At 39.8% G+C, this 23436-nt stretch overlaps 1 protein-coding gene across 9 annotated transcripts; it reads left to right on the plus strand.

The window, feature by feature from the left end:
- The first annotated feature begins 1077 nt into the window (after positions 1-1077).
- Positions 1078-22063, plus strand: dtna (dystrobrevin, alpha). 9 transcript variants are annotated; one of them, XM_071490529.1, is made up of 23 exons: positions 1078-1264; positions 5314-5381; positions 6527-6607; positions 6715-6928; positions 7273-7358; positions 7872-8026; positions 8134-8239; positions 8762-8928; positions 9150-9274; positions 10693-10776; positions 11019-11087; positions 13397-13492; positions 14607-14688; positions 15023-15117; positions 16430-16543; positions 16743-16839; positions 17923-17946; positions 18531-18690; positions 18804-18893; positions 18965-19064; positions 19562-19679; positions 19821-19849; positions 20791-22063. In XM_071490529.1, the coding sequence occupies exons 2-22, from the start codon at positions 5315-5317 to the stop codon at positions 19836-19838; spliced, it is 2148 nt and encodes a 715-aa protein (XP_071346630.1). In that variant the 5' UTR covers positions 1078-1264; position 5314; the 3' UTR covers positions 19839-19849; positions 20791-22063. The 9 variants fall into 9 exon arrangements, 8 of the variants coding, with proteins under 8 accessions (XP_071346630.1, XP_071346635.1, XP_071346632.1 ...); XR_011692835.1 differs by lacking the exon at positions 1078-1264 and adding an exon at positions 2740-2843 and having other exon boundaries at positions 19768-19849; positions 20791-20846; XM_071490525.1 differs by lacking the exon at positions 1078-1264 and adding an exon at positions 2744-2843 and having other exon boundaries at positions 20791-20930.
- Positions 22064-23436: the final 1373 nt, after the last annotated feature.

The raw sequence follows: 23436 nt of genomic DNA on the forward strand, positions 1-23436 counted from the left end.
TTATCATAACTGGCGTATGTTGCAGTTTACTGATGTAGTTGTTTAATTGTACGCTATAATTTTAACTACTTCATATGGCTACTGCTGGGTCGCTTAATCTATAGCAAAGCGTCCGATTCTAACCCTCACCCTCCTGTGAGAACCACGTCTCTGTAAAAGGTCAGTTTTTATGAGCTAAGAAAAACAGCCTTGTTCTCAGCTCTGTGACAGAGGATTTTTAGTTAATCCAAGGAGTTTTGGAGAATTGTCCACCAAGGAACACTTCATCCTTGAGTTTACCTGGAAGAAAATAAGTTCAGTATAACCAAATTTGGATCTACATGGGTTTTCACTGGACAGGAATGCTATGAAAAATGTGAACAGTCATATGAATACTATAAAGCGTTTGAAAAGGGTATTTTGCTCTTAATTTGAGACTGGCAAAACCTCTGCAATCTCATAATTATTTTTATATAGAGCTATTAGTAATGTGTTGGGATCGCAGCTGATCTAATCTGTCTGTCTGGGCACTATTCTGTCTCACGATTCAAATTGTTCATTTACAGGATGAAATGACAAGAGAGAGTATGACATTTTATAACACTCACGAGTTTTGTGCAAATGTGCAATTTGAGTACCTCTGGAAAAAAAAGGAATTGGTTGTTATCTATTTATGCACAGTGCAAATTTACAGTAAATAATCTTTAATTTTCTTTTTTTTTTTTTTCATTTTGACAGGCAGTTAAGGATTGCTGTAAATGTAGTCATTTTGATATCTTTTTTTCATTTTTAAAGATTGACTGAAATAACACTTATTTTAACTGCATGATAAAAAAAAAAAAAAAAAACCCCACATATACCACATAAAAACGGGGACAATGCTTAAACTAGAAAATGAACGCGTCTTTATATGATCACAGTTATGATATATATGTGTGTGTATGCGTGTGTGTGTGTGTGTAAATCGACTTTTTTTTTTTTTTTTTTTTTTTCCATCAAACTAACATTTTGTAGCCGGAGCAAACTGACGCATGTGAAGAGATCCCGCATTACGTCATCGTGAAGGCCACACACTGGAGGCTGCCGCTGCCTGTGCTCGGCTCAGCCAGTGCGCTACCCGAAAATTTCCACAACACGGGCTTTGCAGGCTCTGCGGCCGCTGCGTGCAGTGATGCAGCACCCTACACCAAAGAAGACCTGATCGCACCGCAGGACGCGACCTGCCGTCGGGATTCCTGGAGAGAAAGACAGTGATGGTGCATGACATGCCTCGAAATAAATTGTGGTAAGTCTTGTGCAAAGTGCGCTGCTGCAGCTGCTGGAGTCTGCCAAGCGGCAGAGGAGCGACCTTAACCTACTTTGTCACTTCGGGGGAAAATGAGTTTGCCGATCGAGTCTCAGCGATTAAAAAACGGGGATATGCGAAGGTAAACACGGCAGGAAAGGGAGCCACAGCCATAATGCAGGCAGAAATTCTCCTAACAGTGAGACCTTTGTCTCTCGACCACACAGGTGTCTCTAGCGTGACAGGTGATGCCTGAGCTGAACATGTATCCATAAGGTGCCTGTTGCCTGTCTGGCTGCTCTGGTCCGTTTGGCCAGTGTTGCTGTGGTGGAATTTTGATGCTTTTCTTATTGTCCAGAGAGCAACACTGACACTGTCTATGCCCTGGGGTACATCTCTTTTCAAGCTTGTGATTAAAATGCAAATGTCATTCAGCGTTGACTATCACATTGCACATTCACACAGGCAAACATGCTGTAGTTCCACCTATTCCATTGTTGCTACTTTTTTGTGACTGCAGAGTTTTCCCGTTTTCAGTTTGCGCAAGAAACTCTGTCAAGTCTTGCTGTAAACAACACGACAGCACCAGCCACTGACAATTTGTAGCTGCTCTCTCATTTAACACCAGGGTCCAAAAAGTTTTGGCCTTTTTGCAGCTGAAACCATGGTGATCATCAGCAGGCGACAGAGAGCGGAGGGCTCCCCAGCTCAGACATCACTGGCTGGTACCAGACAAGAGAAAGAAAACTGTTCCACTACCTAAAGTCCAGCAACTGATTGACCTCAAGTCAACAGTGTAGCTTTTTTATTCCTGGCAGCGGATGGGATTCAGATGCCAGTGTAGTTTATAGTCTCGTGATGTAAAAATAACTCTGGCCCAATCAGTGGTAACAGCTGCGATGTACTGTACTGAGCCAGCCAAACACAGATTGCTCTGTAACTCAAGTAAGCGCTTGTGGTTAGAAATGTTGCATGACAATCTGTTCCAAGTACATCACGGAGGACATAAATTAGCAGCACTGTCCTCTATGTTTTATTGAGCTGACTCATAATATAAATAACTGACTAAAAAACGCATTTTTTGAATATTTGGCCAGCAGAAGTCCATAGATAGAGCGAGTCCTTGCTGTGAGACTGTTGGCTTGGTTTTGGCAGTGCTTAGGCCTACCAGTCTCACCGCGATGTTAATGATAAATGACGATTTGTTCTTTTAAGGGCAGTTATTTTCTAATGTTACCCAGCGTGGCAGTGCCACAGAGAACGAGTAATGTTTGTTGGGCACATGCCAGGAATGAGGTTTGGGGTCTGCAACTAGAGAGCCAGTAAAGCTGTACAAGAATGTGGAGCCTTCTCATTTGTAGTTAAAGATAGAGGCAGCACAGGCCGTATCCTCGCTGACAGTTTCTAATTTCAGATATCTTCGCTCAGTCTCATCCATTTGGGCTGTTTTTGTTGTAATGTTTCCTCTTTAAGACAGGAGTTTGTGTTGTGGACAATCGTTTCTGGGAGGAGAACTTGGCTTTGTAATAACTCAGCCCAGAAAAGGGAAAAGGAATACGGCCATGGTGTTTTATGAAAGGTATGCTGATCTTGTTCCCTTCGCCATCATACAATTTCTGTTGGCTCTGCTGGTTTAATATCTGCTCCTGCAATAGATTGTATCAATCTGAGTTATTTCGGAGACCGAAAACAGACTGCAGAAGGTCACATAGCTGGCGCTCGGGAGGTGTTTGCCTGTGATGTGGCAAAGGATATCGATGTTAATCCATAAAATTGTGTACATTTGTACACCTTTTCATTCACTCACTCTGCAAGTGATGAATGGGCTTGCATATCCATTATTTTCAAGATGACATTGGATTACCAGCTGCGGGCAGTGGCCTGACATTGCCGTGCATCTAAAACTGCTTTTAAAATTTACTATTTCAGTTGCATTCCCATAACTGATGAAATACCCATTTATTATTTATGTTACTATAGGGTTGTCATTTGCTCCATTGCATCATAATATAAACCCAAACATGCAGACAAGTTTCATTCTCATGTGGATAATGCGCCATTAATCGTTAGATATTCCCATCTTTTCTATCACGGCTCTTACTGCTGTGCTGTGAGGTGATTTTCTGAAATGCTGCACTTGATTGTGTAATTCCAGGTTAACTTATTGGCCTAATCCTTTCCCTCTTAAACTGGATTTCAAAGATTCATGGAGCTCAATAATTGACTTCTTGTGCTGACTGAAATCAGAGGAAGGAAAGCAAAAGGAAAAAAAGTATGCTGTTGTTTGCTTTTTTTAACGCGAGTTGAATTCTAATTTCTGCACCGCGGGTTTCTGCACCATAATATTTAGGTCTACCAATTACTGTCAGAGTAATTTGAAATACCATGCCTGAATGATTGTCTTGCAGAAAAACTGTTTTCGAGCCACTCGCCCAAGATGTGCCACTGGGCTCACAACTATCATCCCACCGAGCGTTATCTCATAAAAGATATTTACTAGTGCACAAAACTTTACTCTGCAAACTTTGCTTGTCTGTAGAGGGAGGTGCAGTGTGTGTGTGTCGTGGGGGGGGGGGGGGGACTAGCAGTATGTTTTTACGAACGGAGTGGCTGGGATCTTTGCTGCCATGGCAACAAACCACATGACTAGGTGTATTAGATTGCCTCGGACAGTGTGCAGTGAGGCATGGTGTGAGCATTCTCTCTGCTGCTTTGCCCCTTTGAAAGTCTTGTCCTTTGCTTACTTAAGTCTCCCCCCACCAGGGCCGAATTAACCTGCTATGTGGCCCTGGGGCACAATGAGCCCCCCCCCCCCCCCCAATTCTTCCAACTCTATGTATTGCACACGTATCAGTCTCCCTGAAAGAGTGATTGTCCAGTCATAGTTTAGCAACCATGACTTGGCACAGCAGGCCTGTCAGATTTGATTTCTCCATATGCTGAAGACTTTGAAGGGTGGTGTCCATTTTTTAGCCTTTCCCAAACCAAAAGAATACGAGAGTGTAAGGGATGCGTTACGTGTGTTCACCTGCTTTATTGTGAGCTGCAATCGTTAGCATGTCCACCTAACTAGCTTACTGCAAGCCGTGGTAACCAATCTTATTTCTAAAGCCAAGGATCATATTATCTGCTAACTGAGTAGAGTGACACCAGGGGTTCTGTCGTACTCTTCACTGAATTTGAGGAAGTTTACACTCCAGCAAACCCCAGCCAGTGCTTACCTTCTAGGGAAAACTATAGCGCTGCAATCGAAGGAATGTGCAGCTCTAGCTTTAGCGTGATATTGTGTATGTGGCCCTTATGCATATTTAAGACCCCTTTTACAAAATACCTTAAAAAAAAACAACAAAATGAAACATAAAAAGTCAGCTGACGTTAACTTAATTATCAAGCTAGCTGCTAGTGTCTCGGTCGTCATTTCAGATGTTAAAGTCAACGATCATCGACTAGAAATGAGGAGCTGCTTTTGTCCATCACTTAGAAAAATCACTGTCTCTAAGTAAATCCGCCACCGTCATCCTTTATACTTCACATGTACTCAACAGAGACCAGTCAGTTACCTCACTGCGAACTTGTGTTTAGGCCCCTTGAAGGTCTAGGGTCCTGAGACGATGCTCTCTGGATTGGTTGGCTGGTATGTTTTTTTACTACCTATATTTTCTAAAACACTTTGTGTTACATTGTTTGTATGAAAAGCGCTATTCAAATAAAGTCTGATTGATTGGTTATTTCTATCATTTAAAGTGAAATGGCACAAAATAAGTGTGAGCTGCATTATATCAAATAGACATAATAATATAAAAGTATGTTTATATTATTATATTAAAGTATGTTAACCAAGTCCTGAATGTTTTACAGCTGCATTATAATGCAGCTTTGTGATGCTCCCCAACATTCATTAATAGTTAATAGTAATTTATACAGACTGAAGCAGGAAGCAATAGGATATTCAGTGCATATTCGGTGATGAGCAGTGCCTTAACAGGAGCTGTTTCTGTTAAAAGCCCAGAAGCACAGGCTCTGACATTACTTTCTCTCTTCCTGACCAGAATGATTGAAGACTGCGGGCCGAGCGGTGACAACATGGCAGATAGAAGGCAACTGTTTGTCGAGATGAGTAAGTGCTCCAGGCCACAGCCCAGTGTGATCTATGCCGGACTGTTTTACACACTGACCATGAAAATGGCAATCTGTAACTTTCATGTAAAGCAAATCTCATGAAGACAAATGTCTCCACTACTGTCAACCAGATTGATGTTAAACACTGACAGACAGGCCTCCAGTATGACCTCATGCTCTCTCACTATTTACACAGTTTGGAGGCACACTGTTATGTATAGTGACCCAATAATCTGACACATTTTTTTTTTAGTTCAGCTCAAATGTTATTAAGTAATTCATATGGCTTCTTGTAACAATAACAGTTTATTGTAGGTCATTTTAAAATTTTATTTCAGCAGTTTCAAATTCAAAATATCTCCGTTTAAGAAGTTTGTTTGAATTTTTTTTAAACATTAGTTGTCAGCTCTGCCCTGGTTCCATACCGTCTAACAATTCGAAGCAAATTTTGTGTTTACACTGGACAAGTGGTAAAATTAAGTAAAAACTTAACAAACACTAATTTTGTGAGTGTACTGTTGATGGACACAACACAATGTAATGCACAAAGGAAATGAAGGAGCTGCTGGAGCAGCTGGAAAAAATAATGTTGGCGGTAGAACAGCTTTGGGAAAGAAGAAAATAAATCTTGTTTGTGAAGTTTAATGGGCAGTGACATTCCATAGTGTTATTGACATGGCTTTGGCAAACATAATTTCGTGTTGGTATAAAAGGCTAAAGTGTATTGATTAAAAAAAAAACAAAAAAAAAAAAACATATTACTATATACAATTAGTATGTGGTATGGAAGTGGGACACAAAGTGAGTTGATTAGCAAGACAAACAGGAAAGGCAATCATGAAATTTGCTGTCTGCTCATTCAAACCCAATCAGTGACTTAGCAATGAAAAATGACATTGTGAATGAACTTCAGTGTACTCTGTTATTTTGAGAAAGTAGCAGGATGGAAAAATAACATAGAGCTTAGTTTGGAAAATGTGTTATATTATTATAGTATTATATTTATTGATATAATTATTTCACAGTTTTTATTTATGTATTGACCACTCTGGGCTGCCATGCACTCCCACTCCAAAGCTCCATTTTTGTCTGTCATGTAGTGTTGCCATTTCCATGATTGTTTAATGAATAATTCTTCCTCAGGGGCTCAGGATTTGGATTCCATACGGTTATCAACATACAGAACAGCCTGCAAACTCCGATTTGTGCAAAAGAGATGCAACTGTGAGTATGACGCGGTCGACTTCTACACAACTACATCACTATGCTCATATTTTTTCAAAAAAAAAAAAAAAAACAGTTCATACACTGTTTCCCTGTTTGCTTTCCAGTGCATTTGGTTGATATTTGGAATGTCATTGAGGCTTTTCGAGAGAACGGCCTCAACACCATGGACCTCAATGCTGAGCTCTCTGTGGCTCGTCTAGAAATGGTGCTGTCCACCATTTTTTACCAGCTGAACAAACGCATGCCCACCACCCACCAGATCAACGTAGAGCAGTCCATCAGCCTGCTGCTCAACTTCCTGCTGGCAGCCTACGACCCGTGAGTAACCCATCATATGACAGTTTGTAGCTGGTTGTGTTCTCTCACATCTGAGGTTTTGACACGAGCTACTGTAGTGTGAAATGTGGCCTGCCAAAGTTGAGTGAAAATACAGACTATTTACTGTAATATGTTCACAACATGTTGGTATCGAGTGCTTTTTTTGTAAATCCAAGTCCAACCTTTTTTAAGAGGATGATCACTTCAAGTTTGCCTTTAAAGGTGATAACCTTTTACAAAAACAGTTGAATACATAGGATTGTAGCAGCAACACCACATAGCCCTTGACAGCTCCATTTAAAAGAATCTATGACCGTAATGTGAAATGTATTTGCTCCTTTTAGGGAGGGCCATGGCAAGATATCTGTCTTTGTTGCGAAGATGGCCCTAGCAACCATCTGTGGTGGGAAAGTTCTGGATAAATTAAGATGTAAGCAACACAACAAATCCATATTTTGCTTTTAATTGTGAAAAATGAATTAAAAATCACCCATTTCACCTGCAATAAATCAGCTAATTCTCTTTGTAAAGTTCATACAGTTTCTAGTCAAAGTAATGTACCGTTTTGGAATTTATAATACAAACTTATTAGTTGCTGTGTTTTCTGTATTTCTCTCTGCTCAGCCTATTGCTCCTGAAATAAGAGGCAGCGCCGGCCTATCTCTTCATTGCTGGGAGAAGTCTTTATTCATTAGCTGAAGAATAGGGTTTATTACATAATCTACAAAATCTGTGGGCGCAGTAACAATAGTTCATGAAAGAAAAAAGGAAGGCTCTGTTGCGGGTGTATTATAACAACTGATTTGAATAACTGCTTTACTTTGATTTGTTTTCACAAATAAGTGGGATAATTGTATTGTGTAATGCTATAATTAGCCGAGTGTGGTGGGAACTGACAATTAGTTTGATTAATTTGTATAATGTCTCTCTCTATTGTTCCCAGATATTTTTTCACAGATATCAGATTCCGCTGGAATAATGGTGTACTCACAGTTTGACCAGTTTCTGAGGGAGGTCCTCAAATTACCGATGGCGGTTTTTGAGGGACCTTCTTTTGGTTACACAGAACAAGCTGCAAGAACGTGCTTTGCACAGCAGGTGAGGGTCCTTAAACCACACAGTGTAATATTTAAGCGAATCTGTGATTGTTTTAGTATTGATGTTGTGGGTGAATCTCACTCTCCCTATGTGCTGAACGTCAACAGAAAAAGGTCTCCCTCAACACATTCCTCGATACCTTGATGTCAGACCCGCCCCCTCAGTGTCTGGTGTGGTTGCCGCTCATGCATCGGCTCGCCAACGTGGAGAACGGTGAGACACCACACAGAACATTTATAAACAGGGGATAGCTAGCAGGGTTGGGAGGATGTGAAGTTCAGCTTTGCATCATAATCTTGAGTCACCGCACGCACAATCAGTCAAGCAGACATACACCATCAAACATACACACACACACACACACACACACCCTCGGGGGAAAATGACCCATAGGGACCTTACACCTGTGTATGAGTGCATGTGTGTGCTTATTTGTGATGCACTCGTCGTCACAAGCCACCTCCATGTGAGCAAAAGAAACACATATACAGCTTGATGCTGCACTGCGCTGATTTGTGTGTTTGTTCAAAATCAAAGGGTTGTTGACATCAAAACGGGCTCAATATCCCAGCACATCTGTCCCAAAATTAATGAAAATTAATCCTCTATTCGCTGCACTGTGCAAAATATCTGGATTTACCGTCACATCTGTTTGTGTGCTTGTGTTTGTGCATCTGTGTGTGTTTGTGTGTGTGTATATGTTTGTGTGTCTGACCCCTCCTCTCCTCCCTGCAGTCTTTCACCCGGTCGAGTGCTCCTATTGCCATACTGAGAGTATGATGGGCTTCCGCTACCGCTGCCAGCAATGTCATAATTACCAGCTCTGTCAGGACTGCTTCTGGAGGGGGCATGCCAGCGGTTCCCATAGCAACCAGCACCAAATGAAGGAGTATACGTCATGGGTAAGGGAAGGAGAGGGGAGGAGGAGAGGGGCGGGCTGAGGGAGGTGTGTCTGCACTGGACCAGTCATTGTGGCTGTTTTTCGCTCTGCTTCACCACAATGTAAAGATGCCGAATGTTCGATGCAGGTGACAGTATGGCTGTCATGATGCCACGTGTTCAGAAAAGAAATTAGCGTCCCCACGTCCTCTGAATCTGTGCCTTACCTCTGTGTTTCTCCCAGAAATCCCCTGCTAAGAAGTTATCCCATGCGCTCAGTAAGTCACTGAGCTGTGCATCCAGCAGAGAGCCTCTTCACCCCATGTTTCTCGAAATGCCAGAGAAACCTCTCAACCTAGCTCATATTGTGTAAGTCCATCTTCTTTCTCTTCTCCTCATGATGGAGAAACAAAGGAATCATGTTCTGCAGTCAGATAGTCGTGTTATTTTCGGGATCTCTGGTTTCTGTCTCGGATTTTGAAATGCTTGATTTCAACCCACAGCTGATATTTATCCTGTAGCTGCCTCTAAGTCTGAAGTCTTGGGTCAACTGATCAATGAGGCTTAATTATGGCCTTGGGAATGGTTGTAATCTGTGGTGCTTGCTAGTACCTTTTTCTTGACTTGACTGATGTTGTGTGTTTTCTCATAAATAATGAAACAAAAGGCTACACAAGCACAGACTCTGCTGCTGTCCATTAAAGGTTAAATTAGGTATTGGAACAAAAACCCACTCCTGGTGCTCAGAACAACACTCCAAGTTTTGACTATGTTTATTCCTTGCACTTTAAGACATGTTTGAATTGAATCTTGAAGGTCTTCTATTAATAGTCACAGTATTTTACTGCCCTTAAACAGCCAAGAGGATGTGGCAGCCTGCTTTCTGACAGACCTATACTAGACATTTGAGTTCAATACTAACTACTAAAACATTCTGATTACAATATATCTGTCTACATTAGTTTTTTTATATAAACACATAAAATTAACAAACATTTATTCATAAAAATCCCATGAGTTTAGGTATTAAAGAATTGTGACCATGATATGTACTTAGTGAGACATTTTACAATTGAAAAATAAACTTGTCTGCCAGTGCTCTCTGGTGTCCAAACTACACATTGTCAACACTGCCTCTGTATTACTGCAAACAAATACTTGGCGTTTCCGCACTGCAGTTTTCGCTATATGTTGACACAGGTGTACAGTAACTGTGATAAGATGTTTTCATTTTATCAGTCTGGCTTCTGTCAGTTTCCTTCAGTAGTGAACGTTTAAAGTTACTCAAAGATGTTGATTTCATGTGTCTTGTATCGTTGTAATGACTGCAGCCTTTACATTTAGTGTAGTCTTTGAACTGCTGAGCTGATTGTAATAAATGATTTTCATTCCTTTCCTTCTTCTTTACTTTCCTCAAAATAGAGACACGTGGTGAGTTTGTTTTGATTGTTTAACGCACCACAAAATGTGTTTTTTGTACATTTTGGTAGATTTACTTTTCCTTTGTGCTCGTTGTGCTAATCATAGTGCCATCCCTCCTAGTGCACTGTCAGTATCCCTCATTGGTTTCTATCTGATCCATTGGTTCGTTCCTCCATTCACTGCATGTTTTCCTTGTTGACCACGTCCTTCATAACTAAAAGTATCCACTAAGAAAAGTATTCCACTAGAAATCCTCAACTATGAAAGAATAAAAGGTAAAAAAAAAAAAAAAAAAAAAAAAAAAAGCAGCATTTGGCGGCCTTGTCTTAATAATATTTGAAAACTAATATTCTTTTCCCCCTCAGGCCACCAAGACCAGTGAACATCACCAATGACTACTCACTCTCCCACTCCATGCCTACATCAGGGAACCCTTACTCCACCAAAAAGTGAGTACAACAGAAGGAACAATGGGTGTCCTGGATTTTACAACAGATCTTTTCAGTTTGCCATCCTCCCTGAAGGCCTCACAGAGCCCCCTGTAGACTCTGTGACCCATACTGTCTTTATTTTCTCGCCTTTATTTTCTAGAGTGGATGCGTGCGTGCGTGTGTGTGTGTCTGTGAACATTTGTGTATCACCACGTTTTTTTGTGGTTTCTTGCGCTGAATGTAAATGGCTTGCCTTACAGCAAGAATAATGATGTTGAGCAAAGAAAGCCCTTGACTGGGGCCGCTCCACATCTGTTGAAAGGGAGAGGGTAAGTGACACAGGTGTGCATATGAGAATGCTTTTGTAGCTGAAATGCATGCGTGAACTAATATAGATAATAATCATAGGGCATAAATTAGAGAACCTGTTTTCCTATAGAGGGGTTTACGTTGTGGTACTCGAGGGGCTATTTGAAAAACACTAGATGAAGCATGCATCATAAAGATCATTGGCCATTAGTTTGAATGTCTATTACAATCTTTTCAATCACATAGAAATGGGAAATTCTAACTGCCAGTTTCTAATATAATCTGATTTGAATGTTTCTTTCATTGTCCTCCATGTTGAAATTATAGCACTTAAACAGTATAAATTCCCAAGCTCATTGTTTATTATGTAGATGAAGAGGTATACAGAAGCTGTTTAGAAGAAATGAACTTGTTTTTTCAGTTGTTGTTTATGTTGTGTTTTGGAAGACACAAGTATTGTTGATCCAGATTTTTCTGGTAAAAAAAAAAAAAAAAAATCTTTCAGCTCCTCTGCACCTGCATTGGATGAAAAAAGTGTTTCTCTAGGGAGCGCTGCTCCCTTTCATAACTTGTAGAATAAAATACAGATGATGTGATGAGTGAGTGGCGTTCTATAGGTTATGCATGTCAGAGCCTCTGATATTGTGGTTGCTGTTTGCACAGGCTGAGAAACTATATAATACAGGGCTTTCAGGAGAAGTGCTCTCTGGAAGTTGACCGGCTTGCTCTTCCACAACAGGGACTGAAGAGAATACCTGATTACAGTATCGGATTACATCCGTAAATGCACAACTGAAGTTTATGAGTGCATGAAATATGCAGTTAAAGGGGCAATCCAGTGATTTAGTATTCTACTTCCATAAGGTTGGAGGACTTGTGAAATAAAAAAAGGGTATTCAAAATCAAAACAGAGCAATGCCGAGATATCCTGACTTTTAGTCTCTAATGTTGGTACAGCTCCAAAAATCCTCAATCCTACACTTAATAGAACATAATAAACATCATACCAGATAAAGGCCTACATCCTTTTAATGCTGTTGCCCCAATTTGTAATGAAGGCTCTCTATTAAAACTGCACTATCTAGAGGGGCATTCGGAGAGAGCAGACCTCAGTCAAAGCCACTGTCAAATAACCTACACCAGACTTCAGAGAATACATTTCAAATTCATAGTATATGATCCAGTTCTGCCCCAGGATTTAATTGGTTCTTCCCTGGCCCATGTCCCATCCCTCTACCAATTTCAGCGCAAATTGGTTTAGTACATTTTGTGTAACAAACCAACCAACAGACACGGGTGAAAACAAAACATCGTTGGTGGAGATAAGAAATATTATTGTACTGACAATAGCTTACGACAGTGTAATCTGAAAGAGGTTGCGCGTACTGGCAAATGTAGATAATTATCACTTAATTCAGAAGGTCTCTTTAGCACTATGGATTGTTTTAGCGTCTTTCTGTTCATTGTTTGGGTTTTATGGCCCACGACTTGAATTGTTTTGGTTCACTCTCAACCTCACTTTGAGTTACAGCTGGCGGCTGTTTTCAATGTTAACAACCAGCCAGTGAAGAACCAGATCAGCAGGTGGTAGAGAAACAAACCAGAGCGAAAAGGAGAGAAAATTTGACTTATATGTGTTAGCAGATAAATGACTTTAAAAAAAAATGCAAATGATGCTTTTTTTTTTTCTACTGGATGTGTATTGACCCTGACCTGTGTAATGTGTGGACAACAACTTCACCACAGTGCTGATATGTTGATGTTGTGTTTACACCTTGTTCCACTGCCCACTGAATGGATTGTTTTCTCTTATTCTCATCTTTCAATGGCTCATTCTGGCTAATTCTGCCGTGTTCCTCCATGACGGCAGTTGGTTGCCACAGTAAAGTATTTTGTGATGCAGGTGGAAAAAGTGGAAAGCCTCTATGAATATGGAAGCTACATCAGTAAAAGACTGTGCATGCTTGACGAATCTTGGGGGCTGAATGTTTGACTTATTATGAATAATGGCTCTCAATAGTTTTAATAATAGAGCAGTGAGTGATTGATTGATGCTTGCATACAGTGCATGTAGCTGGTAGAGTTGCTGGGCATGTCCTTAACAGTGCTCCCAGACTTCATCAGTGGTGTCTCTCCCAAACATAATATGGCCTTGTCTCTCTCTAGTCATCCATGAATGGCTGCTTTCCAGCCACTCTCCTCCTCTTCTCCTTTGTTGTGCTCTCTCCTTTTCTCTCTCAGCTTTCTCTCCCCCCTCATCCCCTTGTGCCTCGGTTGTCACCTGTGTAATGTTATGTTTTATGTCTTGTGAAACCCTGCACTGTTCCAGGTTGAACTACAACCTCGATGTTGCTGATAGACTTGCTGACGAACATGTTCTCATTGGCCTCTATGTGAATCTACTCCAAAACAACCCCAAAACATGGTTAGTCGGTGTGCTGCTGTGTTTGCCAAACACCAGTGGAAACTATGTGCTCCTCGCAATCCTTCCCCTAATCTAACCTTAGTCTGAATATGCTACAGTCCTAACGCTGCGTGCTGTCAGGCAGTTTTGCAGAGTGGTCACCTCGACCTCTGACACTTCTGTCAACACGTTATTGCCATTCAGCAGCAAGAAGTCTTTTTGATTGATTTGTATCAACAGAACAGTATAGATTAGATTTGATTCCAAGATTAAAGACATTTTTTCATGAGTCCATAAAAGAACTTTTAAGTATACATGACCTCGTACTATTAGATTTAACACTCATGTCTCAATCATGTCATGTACATTTGATTGTCTTTGACTGACATATGTAAAAGAAAAAAAATGCATAGTCTCTTATTCATATTACATTATTTTATATTAGTCCAAATGCTCTTGGCAGATTAGTTATTTAACTGGTACCAAGTAGTTTAAACACTTTTAGCTGCTGTTTTCCTCAGATTTGACTGCCTCCTTACAGGGTAATCTCTAAACTGCGTCTGGTATGTTTGATCCTGTAAATGCTGTGTATTACTGGGAATATAGCATATTCTCTCCTCATTGATGCTCATTTCCTTACTTACAAGCAACATGAAAATAGTGTTGCCTCTGTTTTCTGTGTGTGTGTGCACTAATATGCTTGTGTGTGTGTATCAGTGGTGGTTAAATGCCATTTATCATGTTGGATACCTGTACTATAGTTGCAGCTCTGCAAACACCCCTATATATCTTCCTGTGTGAGTGCATTTGAGAGCTTTTACTGTATGTGGGCGTGCACATACATAACCTGTGTAATCCCTCTGGCCTTTAAATACATAGCAAATGATTACTTCACCTCCACTTATATATAATAACTCAACTTCATTCCTGCTTTTGTGGTTTCACATGAGTAGCTTAGCATGATTACAGGGGCCTCTGCTGTCAGACTAAAACTCATGAAGCTTTTCTGATTAATCAGACTCTTGAACAAAATAAACTTTCTTGGATTTTTTTCCTGCATATTTTATATCTCTGCAGCTGTTTATTATGAACTGTGTCATGTTGTGACTCCCATCTCTATTTTCCTCTTGATCAGTTTGCTGGAGAGCAGTAACCATCAGGATGAAGAGCACAGTCTCATCGCCCGCTATGCTGCTAGACTGGCTGCTGATGCTGCGGTGAGATATATATATATTTAAGACATTTATTGCACACAATATCATGGCATCTTTCAACGGTATTCAGTGCCAAAAATCTGTCTTTGATGAGAAAAGCTACTCTACCTTTGGGGGTTTCAGTCCTTTTTATTGCTAGGATGAAAAAGGGATTTAAAGGTGGTGATCATTTCTAAGATGACTTGTATGCCAGTTAATGCTGTGATCAGGTCTTGATGAATGTCTGGTGACTTAACCGTTTTTTTCCCCTCTGTGAGATATGAGATAAGGTAGTGGATGACATCATCCAGGGGTAAAGCCAGCTCACGTGATGTCTCTTGCTTGGTTTCACCATCAGGCTCAACAGCAGAGGGTCCCCACAGACCTCCCGTGCTCTCTGGATGCCAACAAACAGCAGAGGCAGCTCATTGCTGAGCTCGAGAGCAAAAACAGGTTAGGGATGACTGCCTTGGTGACGCTGTTCGGTTGGTGATACCTTTCTGTTTGTCTCTTCACTTCGTCTTTCAGTTTCACAACAAAAATAAATACTGACTTAAAAGCACATTCATCCATCAAGTTATGACATTGCTGACTAAATATTAACATTTCCAAGTAAGGAACTAACTGTTTGTAAAATGTAGACTGATAAATAATGTGTTAAGCAAGATGAGGCAAATTGTTGTGTAGCACATTTCATACAGAGTGGCAAATTTAAAGTGCTCTAATAACTGCATAAAAAATAGGAAAAGTCAAAGAAAAAAAAACAGTTAACTTTGAATCTAACTACAAATGTAAACTTTAAAATCAGATCACTAAATAGTAAATAGTGGAACCAAAGTGGCGGCAAGAGTTCCGCTATAAGCAATATTTTTATATTAACAATGGATCACTGCTTGTATATGAGAGGTTGCTGGTGACGACGGACCCACAGAGAATTATCACCCGACTCTCCTTTTTCTTCAGATCTGTGGCGCTTTATAGGCCGTCTTCACAGAGGACATTTTGACTAGTCCCAGTGTGAAAAGTACAGGTGTATATAATAAAATTAATGATGGCTGAATTCCATTTAGCTGCCTCAGTTTCAGGGTCCTGGCACTGTGCATATACAGTCTATGGTGCATGCTGACTCACTGTCGCACTGTCATGTTTTACTGAGACACTTGAACAGAACAGAGTCATGATTAATGTTATTAGTAACACCTGTTCTTTCCCTGTTCTATGACAAGTCAACACGTGTATGAAAAAGGCCTATGGCGTCTCTCAGCTCATCGTTTCGGTTTTCCATTATACAACTTTAATGTGTTTGTGTAGTTTTCAGGCGCAGCAGGCATGCTTTCAGTAAAAAAAAAAAAAAAAAAAGCTCTAAAAACCCTCTGTCCACTACCTGTCCAACACCAAAAGGTGGACGGACGAAGCTAGCCACTAACTGGTGAACATGGTGGAGCATTTAGCTGCTAAATAGCCAGATATCTCCCTCCCTCAGGAGTAAAGGGAAAACGAAACTGAGCTAAAAGTTAAATAATGCTGGACTACAGTTTTTGTTTTTGTTTTTTTTCTTTTTTGTTTAGGTTTCTGTTCATATTTAAACATGGCTAGATTTGTATAATTCCTAAGATCATCTGAGAGTTTGTTCTGAGTATGCGTAGCACAGTAGCATAATACTGCTTCTCTGTGTTTTGCGTTCACCTAGGGTCACATGGACAAAGCATTTCAGAAATAATAATTAGGTGTTGTACCTGCTTGCATATGTTTGTGCCTGTCACAGAGAAATCCTGCAGGAAATCCAGCGGCTGCGGCTCCAGCATGAGGAGGCCTCCCAGCCGCCCCCTGACAGGGGTCAGCAGAACCCCACTCTGCTGGCTGAGCTACGACTTCTCAGGTAACTCTGCTACCTCGACCCATCCCACTGCTGTGAACAGTTTAGCTTAGACTGCGACACCTGCTTACCTTTTTACAAGGCAAACGAACAACACATGTTCGAGACTGCTCGTGCTCATAATGCTTCTTTTTGCTCCTGTTTTTTCCATTGACGTGACATGATGGTGTCATCACACTGTACAACTCGTTTCTTCTGTTAGGCAACGCAAAGATGAGCTTGAACAAAGAATGTCTACTCTGCAGGAGAGTCGCAGGGAGCTCATGGTGCAGCTGGAGCAGCTAATGATGCTTCTCAAGGTACCAGAGACATGTCTTTAATCTCTTTCACTGCACAGTCGTCACATACAGTCGCCCTCATGATTACTGAAGGAAGACACACTCTGTTTCCTGTGGGGAACAATGAGGTTATGATACTTTATTTTTTTTAATGTTTACCCCTTGGCCAGAATCAGTTATGTTGCAGTTTAAGTTTGCATGTTTATATAATACTACATGGACATGCAATGTAGCTTTTTTTTTTTCTTATATTGATGCAGATGGTAAGCAATATGGCCAGATTATGAATTTACCTTGTATTACATTTTCTCCCAGCTGTGGCTGATCACTCCAGCTTATGTAAAGCAAACACTGCACTTTACAGATGAGGGAACGTGTGAGCAATTACCAGAAATGTCCATTAGAGGGCACCCGACTGTTGAAGGCCCAGTCTGTCCTTTTTTTTTTTTTTTTCCTTAAAAACATGAGGGGCAGTGAATTTACATATAATGAGTGGGATCTACAGATGAGAAATAAGCATTTTAAGTATAGGTCTGTTTTACTTTAATCATATATTTGGGAGCATCAGAAAAGGAAAATAAAATTATTTAGTTGCTGCGTAGTCTGTTTCAAAAACCTGTCCATCAGTTCAGTAGCTCCCGTGCTGTATTTGAATCTTTTGTGTAAGTAAAGAAGCAAATACATTATGGTTTGTTATGAAAGTGCCCTCTCAGATAAATGTCTGTAATTATAAGTGAAATATGGTGTTGATTAGAGTGACACTGCCAGACAAGACTCCAGACAGACGCTTTAAGAGCAGGATGCTGAGTTTGGGATTAAGCTTGATCACACCTTACAAGACAGCATGTCTACCCCCCTCTAAGAAGGATAGTGATTTAGTGTGAGAATATCTTTTCCAGTCAACAAGACAGGAGTTCCTCAAAGCCTACATAAACTGCTTACTGCACTGGCTTAAGTGGGGTGGATATCAATCTAATTAGCCTAAAAAGATCAATGTTAATCCATTAAAGTTGCATGAGGAAGCCGCATGCTCATCACATCCTGGAGGAAACGCTCAGTGCAATGTGCTTGTTGTTTCATGAGCCATAAAATATTGTTTTTCAGCTGGAGGAGGAACGGAAACAAGCTGTAAGTGTGAAAACTGACAGGCAGAGAAAAGAGGGTGAAACTTTGATGCATGCTTGAAATAAGTACTTTGCTGTTGTCGGGTGAACCTTTTATCTGCAAAGTTTTAGCTTTTTCTTTAAAAACGAAAGAGGTTTGTCTGAAATTTTGGAAATATATTGTGTTTACCAGACAAAAAACGGCTTGTGGTTTGGTTTGTGGGAGTAATCAAAGTGGCTTTTAGGGAGAAACATCTGTTTTAACAGCCTGTTGAGTGTATGAAAAATGCTGTGTTTACTTGAAAAATAGTTTAATGACTCTACATACTGTACAATTCAAGCATGCGTGCAATGTGTGTTGCTTACAAAGCTATTGTGGTGTGCTTTTAGGACCAATTGGCCTCTCAGTAGAACTAAGAACTATCAAATTGAGTTGTTGTAGCTGTTTTTGGGGGGTTTTAAATTAAGTTTCTTTGCTGTGATTTTAGACTTTTAGTCTTTTGATGCATCGTGGTGTTTGCTTTAATCAGAAACCTTTTATTTCAGATTAGATTTCATTCAGCATTGTTTTCTTTCCTTTCCACTTAAACTGTCTGTGTTGTGCTGCAGACTCAGGGTCCCGGCTCTCCACGCTCTTCCCCCAGCCACACCATCAGCCGGCCAATCCCCACACCAATCCACTCGGACTCCGCCGGCACGACCCCGACTCACACACCTCAGGACTCACTCATGGGCGTGGGAGGGGATGTTCAGGAGGCCTTCGCTCAGGGTAACACACATGAATACATAAGCGTGCATTTGGTCATGGGAATAGTGGCCAAAATGTGGCTGGAAGCTGTGCATGATCACATTTCAAAACTTTTATTTTTGTCTGTTTTAAAGGTTCAAGGAGAAATCTGAGAAATGACCTGCTCATTGCTGCTGACTCCATCACCAACACAATGTCGTCACTGGTTAAGGAACTCAATTCAGGTAAAAATGAATCCAAAAAAACCTCAGGTTTGAATTTTTATACAACAGCTGATTTCTTTGGTTTTCCACAGAGGGTGGAAGTGAGACTGAGAGCACTGTGGATTCAGACTTTGGACGTGGTGACCTGTTGGCTACAACTGCTTCAGATCCCTTCATCAACTATAAACCAAGGTACTATACTGTTGGATATGTCATCAACAGTCAGTACACAATAAATAATATAAATACCTTATGTGCTTTTGGAGAGTGCCTATATGGATGTGAGACAAAAAAGGAAATAAAGGCTCTTGAGTGAGAACCCGCCGTCATAGACAGCTGATTAAATTTCACCCACAACAAGGCAAATCATCCATTTTCACACCCTTCATTTTCAAAACCTTTTCTAATTAGTGTCATCCTGTTTTTCTACACTTTTGCAGTGTGTGAAAAATACCTTATACATCATCTTATACATCTACATTTCTATATATCACAGATTTGAATCAAATGTAATGGTTGTTTTTAGAGATGACAAGTTTGTGAGACTTTTTACAGTGTTTTCAATCTTCAATTAAACAGTGTTACTTGGAAATAACAACAGTTAATTCCTATTTAAACACAGTTTTATACCTCATGTTTCCACCATCCATTTTTTGTCCCGTCTTTAAACTGCCTGTTATCTGTTATAGGAGCGCCAGCGCTGCGGAGGATGAGAGCTTTGAGAACGACCTGGAGCAGCAGCTGGAGGACGAGCTCAAGCTGGAGGAGCTAATGAAGCACAGGCGGGAGCCAGACAAAACCTGCATGGTGAGTCGCAGCTTTCCAAGACTGGAACGAAGTCAAAGAAGAAAGCTGCATATTGTGTGTTTTCAACTATTAAATTTCTCCCCCTCAGTTCTAATTCTAACCTGCTGTATGTGCTGTGGTGGTGTTCATGTTGTGGTGCAGGTGACTCTGCAGCAGTGACTGTGTTACTGGTAAGTTTCTGAAACTCTGTGGTTGCTTGTAAGATTTTTTTTTTTTTTAAATCAACACATGCAGTACTTGAAAGTAGGGCAGCAATTAACAGCTACTTCCATCATCAATTAATCTGGTGATTTTCAGTTATGCAAGGTCTGTACTGTTTACTTCTGTTTAACTTCTCAAGTTTATTTACATGCATATTAGTGTCCTGGTTTTGAGTCTTTATGTCTCTTTTGAGTTTGATCATATTTTGGAGATGATATTGATATGGAAATTGAGAAACATGGACATCAAGCTCCCCCGTGTACACAGCTGTAGCAGTATCCAGGTTTCTGATAATGTAGACTTTTTTTTTTTTTTTACATTTGTATTTGCGGCAGTGCATGCCTTTGCTGTTTCTGTCTTTTGTGGCCTCAGTGGGCAAAGTGTGTAATTTATGAATGAAATGGGTAATCAGTAGAATTTGTTTTTGGTGCATCAGTGTCCAGGTTTTACTTTCTCAACATTTCAGCTACACATTTTCTCTTTCTGAATCAACTTGAGTTTCCTCAGCAGTTGAGGATGAGCCCAGGTTAGCACATTTAGCAGAGTGTTTACCATCCCTCGAATTGCCCTCTTCATCTGATTGGCAATAATGAAAGACAGGAGCAACAATAAAAGTATCCTCTACTTTACCAGTGTCAGACTTTTGCTTTCATTGCCATGTGTAGGTCATCCTTACAGTCAGTATTATCATATTTTATTCTTTTACTGACTAACAGAGCTTCAGCCAGACAGTGATCATTGATCAGAAACCTGGAAAAAATATAGTCCTGTTTATAATGAAGTAATCCAGGTAAAAGGTTTCTGAAACAAAGATGTGATGTGCCAATATCTATGTAAACACACTTGGGTCTTTCATTGCTTTATATTGGCTACTGTTGGGCTCTAATAACATATTTTGTATTTTTAACAGGTGAGCAATATGAAAAGCAACAATAGTAGGAGACACTGGATGGGACAACACTGGGCCGACGGTACAGAGCACTGAAGATACGACGAATTTAAGTTGAAAAAAATTGCTAAATCCCACCATAGAATACATTTATGTAAAGATATATATTTTTAACCAACCACATATTTAAGGTAATACTGTGACTGATGTAAAGAGATTAATTACTGAGCTGTCTATTATACCACAGGTGCCATAAAAACCACATGATTTTGGGAATTTTTTCTTAATTTTTATCCTTTTTCTATGAGTTGTCAAACAAATGTACAACAGTACTGTTTGTACAGGGTGGCAAGCTTGATCCCTTCAAATTGTCACGTTTCTGAATGCAGTAAACCAGGTTTAAGGGTTTGTTTGTCATCTGATTTATGTTATAAACCTGAGATTACGTTGGAGTTGAAGTTATAGATGATAAAAATTTGCAATCTTTTTGTAAATGTATAACTCTGGCCTGGTTACTATGAACAGATTTTATCACTATTCCATAGATTTCTTACTGTTGCTGTTGAGTGGCTTTTGTATTGTTTTTTGACTTGTTTTTGGAGCAGGCCGACTGCTATTGATCAGATAAGTTTGTTTTATTGATACATTAGTAATAATAATGCACACTGCCTTAGCTGATTGGATGGCCTCTCAAAGGAGTTCATTCAAACTGTCAATGCAGCATGTAGCTCACAACAAAACACACCTGTTCAGCAGCAATGCTAGTTGTCTTCACTGGAAAAATGAGGTTAAACTCATTTAAGCTGACGGTGGGAAGTGCTTTTGTCTGCAGAAAGGTTTGGTCTGCAAATATGTACACTGTCTACATATAAATGGTCAATAAAATATAAGATACAGATGGACTGAAAGTGTTTTAAGACACAGTGAAAAAGTTGTAACACAGAAACTTCCAAATCGCTCAAATTCAAAGGTTTACATTGGTAAGGGCATTGAACAAATTGTGTTTACTATCAATGGTTTATGAATTAAGGTTCGATCATAGATCATTTGCCATTGTTTCATTTGTTAGCGTCAATGCTCTCACAAATCTGTGCATGACTTGCACACCAAGGTACACACTCTTGATGTATTTTCTGAGTGTGTGTGGAACTTTACTCAGTCACTTTGAGAGAAGTGGCAAGCCAATCTAAAATCATAAATGTGTGAAATATATCTAGTTTGATTTTTGAGCAAGTTCATAGCAGTGATTTTGCATGGTGGTGATGCATAATAAAGTGTTGACACAATATCACAATTTTTGCCTATGAACTCCTTTTCTCTTTCTTTTTCCATTCCAGAACGGCACACTTCAATTGGCTGGGTTTGGCAGTGCACATTTATTATCTGTCATAAATGCACTGTTGGCTGCCCTCAACCTATTGTCTATAATTCATCACATAGACCCACCATCTGAGGTAACATAAAAGCAGCCATCCAGCACTGAATCTCAGTCATGTGGATATTAGGAAGGAGAATTTTGCTCTCAGGCTCAGACAATATTAGGAGCATATGAATTAACTGATAAGAGGCCTCATCATTATTATTATTATTATTATCAGTATTTTTTAAAAACATCAACACAGGCCCATCCTTTCAACATTTAAAGATTGTATTTATTAGACAGACCCACAGCATCCATCACCAGATCTTTGCATAACTACCATAAATTGGTTACATGCAATTCTCCCACAATACATTCTTTACCTGGTCTATGTTGCATCTACTCTCTCAGCATTGTTAGCAAGCTGCTTTAAAAGTGATGAATTTTATAGCAAGCCCCATGTACATGAATGTCTTTTGTCATTTATCAAGCGCATGACTGCACCCTGGTGTTAAAAGAGGAGGAATGCAGTTGTGTAACTGAAGGAACATCAGGCTTATTTAGGCACAGATGCAAACTTTGTGCACTGTATTTTCCTCTCCAGCTGCTTATTGTATTGAATTATATTCCAATGATTAAAAATAATGAAAGGAAAGCATTCTTCAGCAAACCACTGAAACCCATAACAACATTTTTCCCACAGGGATGTAATAATTTAGAGTTAATCTGACCCTGTCAGTGTACACATAATACTAGGGCTCATCTCATTACTGATTAATGTGACCATTATTTTTTGAATTCATCATGAATTGATTAATGTCATTATATATGTATATAGTGAAAAATGGCCACTACAAATTCACAAGAACCCAAGGTGTCATCTTCAGATGTCTTGTTTTGCTTAAAGGTCAAAATCCCACAGATATTCAATTTAAAATAACATAAAACACAAACAAGCAGCACATTTTCACACTGGAGCTGAAACCAGAGAATTTCTGCCATTTTTGCTTGATTAAAAAACTGTAACAAACAACTGACCATCAAAATTGTTACCAATTAGTTTTCCTTAATATTTTGTACTATATAGCATAACAGCAGATTTCCTATTTTTTTCCATTATTTTTTTGATGATTTTATTAATAAAGGGCTTTGCCTTAGATATTTATTAGTCCGTGACTGAGTAGCACATTTAACTGCAGCCTACTTAAGTGCAATTCTGAGGTACTTGTACTTTACTTGAGTATTTCTGTTTTCTACTACTCCACTACATTTCAAAGGGAAATATTGTACTTTTTACTCCACTATAT

The sequence above is a fragment of the Trachinotus anak genome, unplaced genomic scaffold, assembly GCF_046630095.1.
Source record: "Trachinotus anak isolate AG129_WGS33_773 ecotype Australia unplaced genomic scaffold, CSIRO_AGI_Tana_v1 ptg000012l, whole genome shotgun sequence".
In the NCBI taxonomy this organism is placed as follows: Eukaryota; Metazoa; Chordata; class Actinopteri; order Carangiformes; family Carangidae; genus Trachinotus; species Trachinotus anak.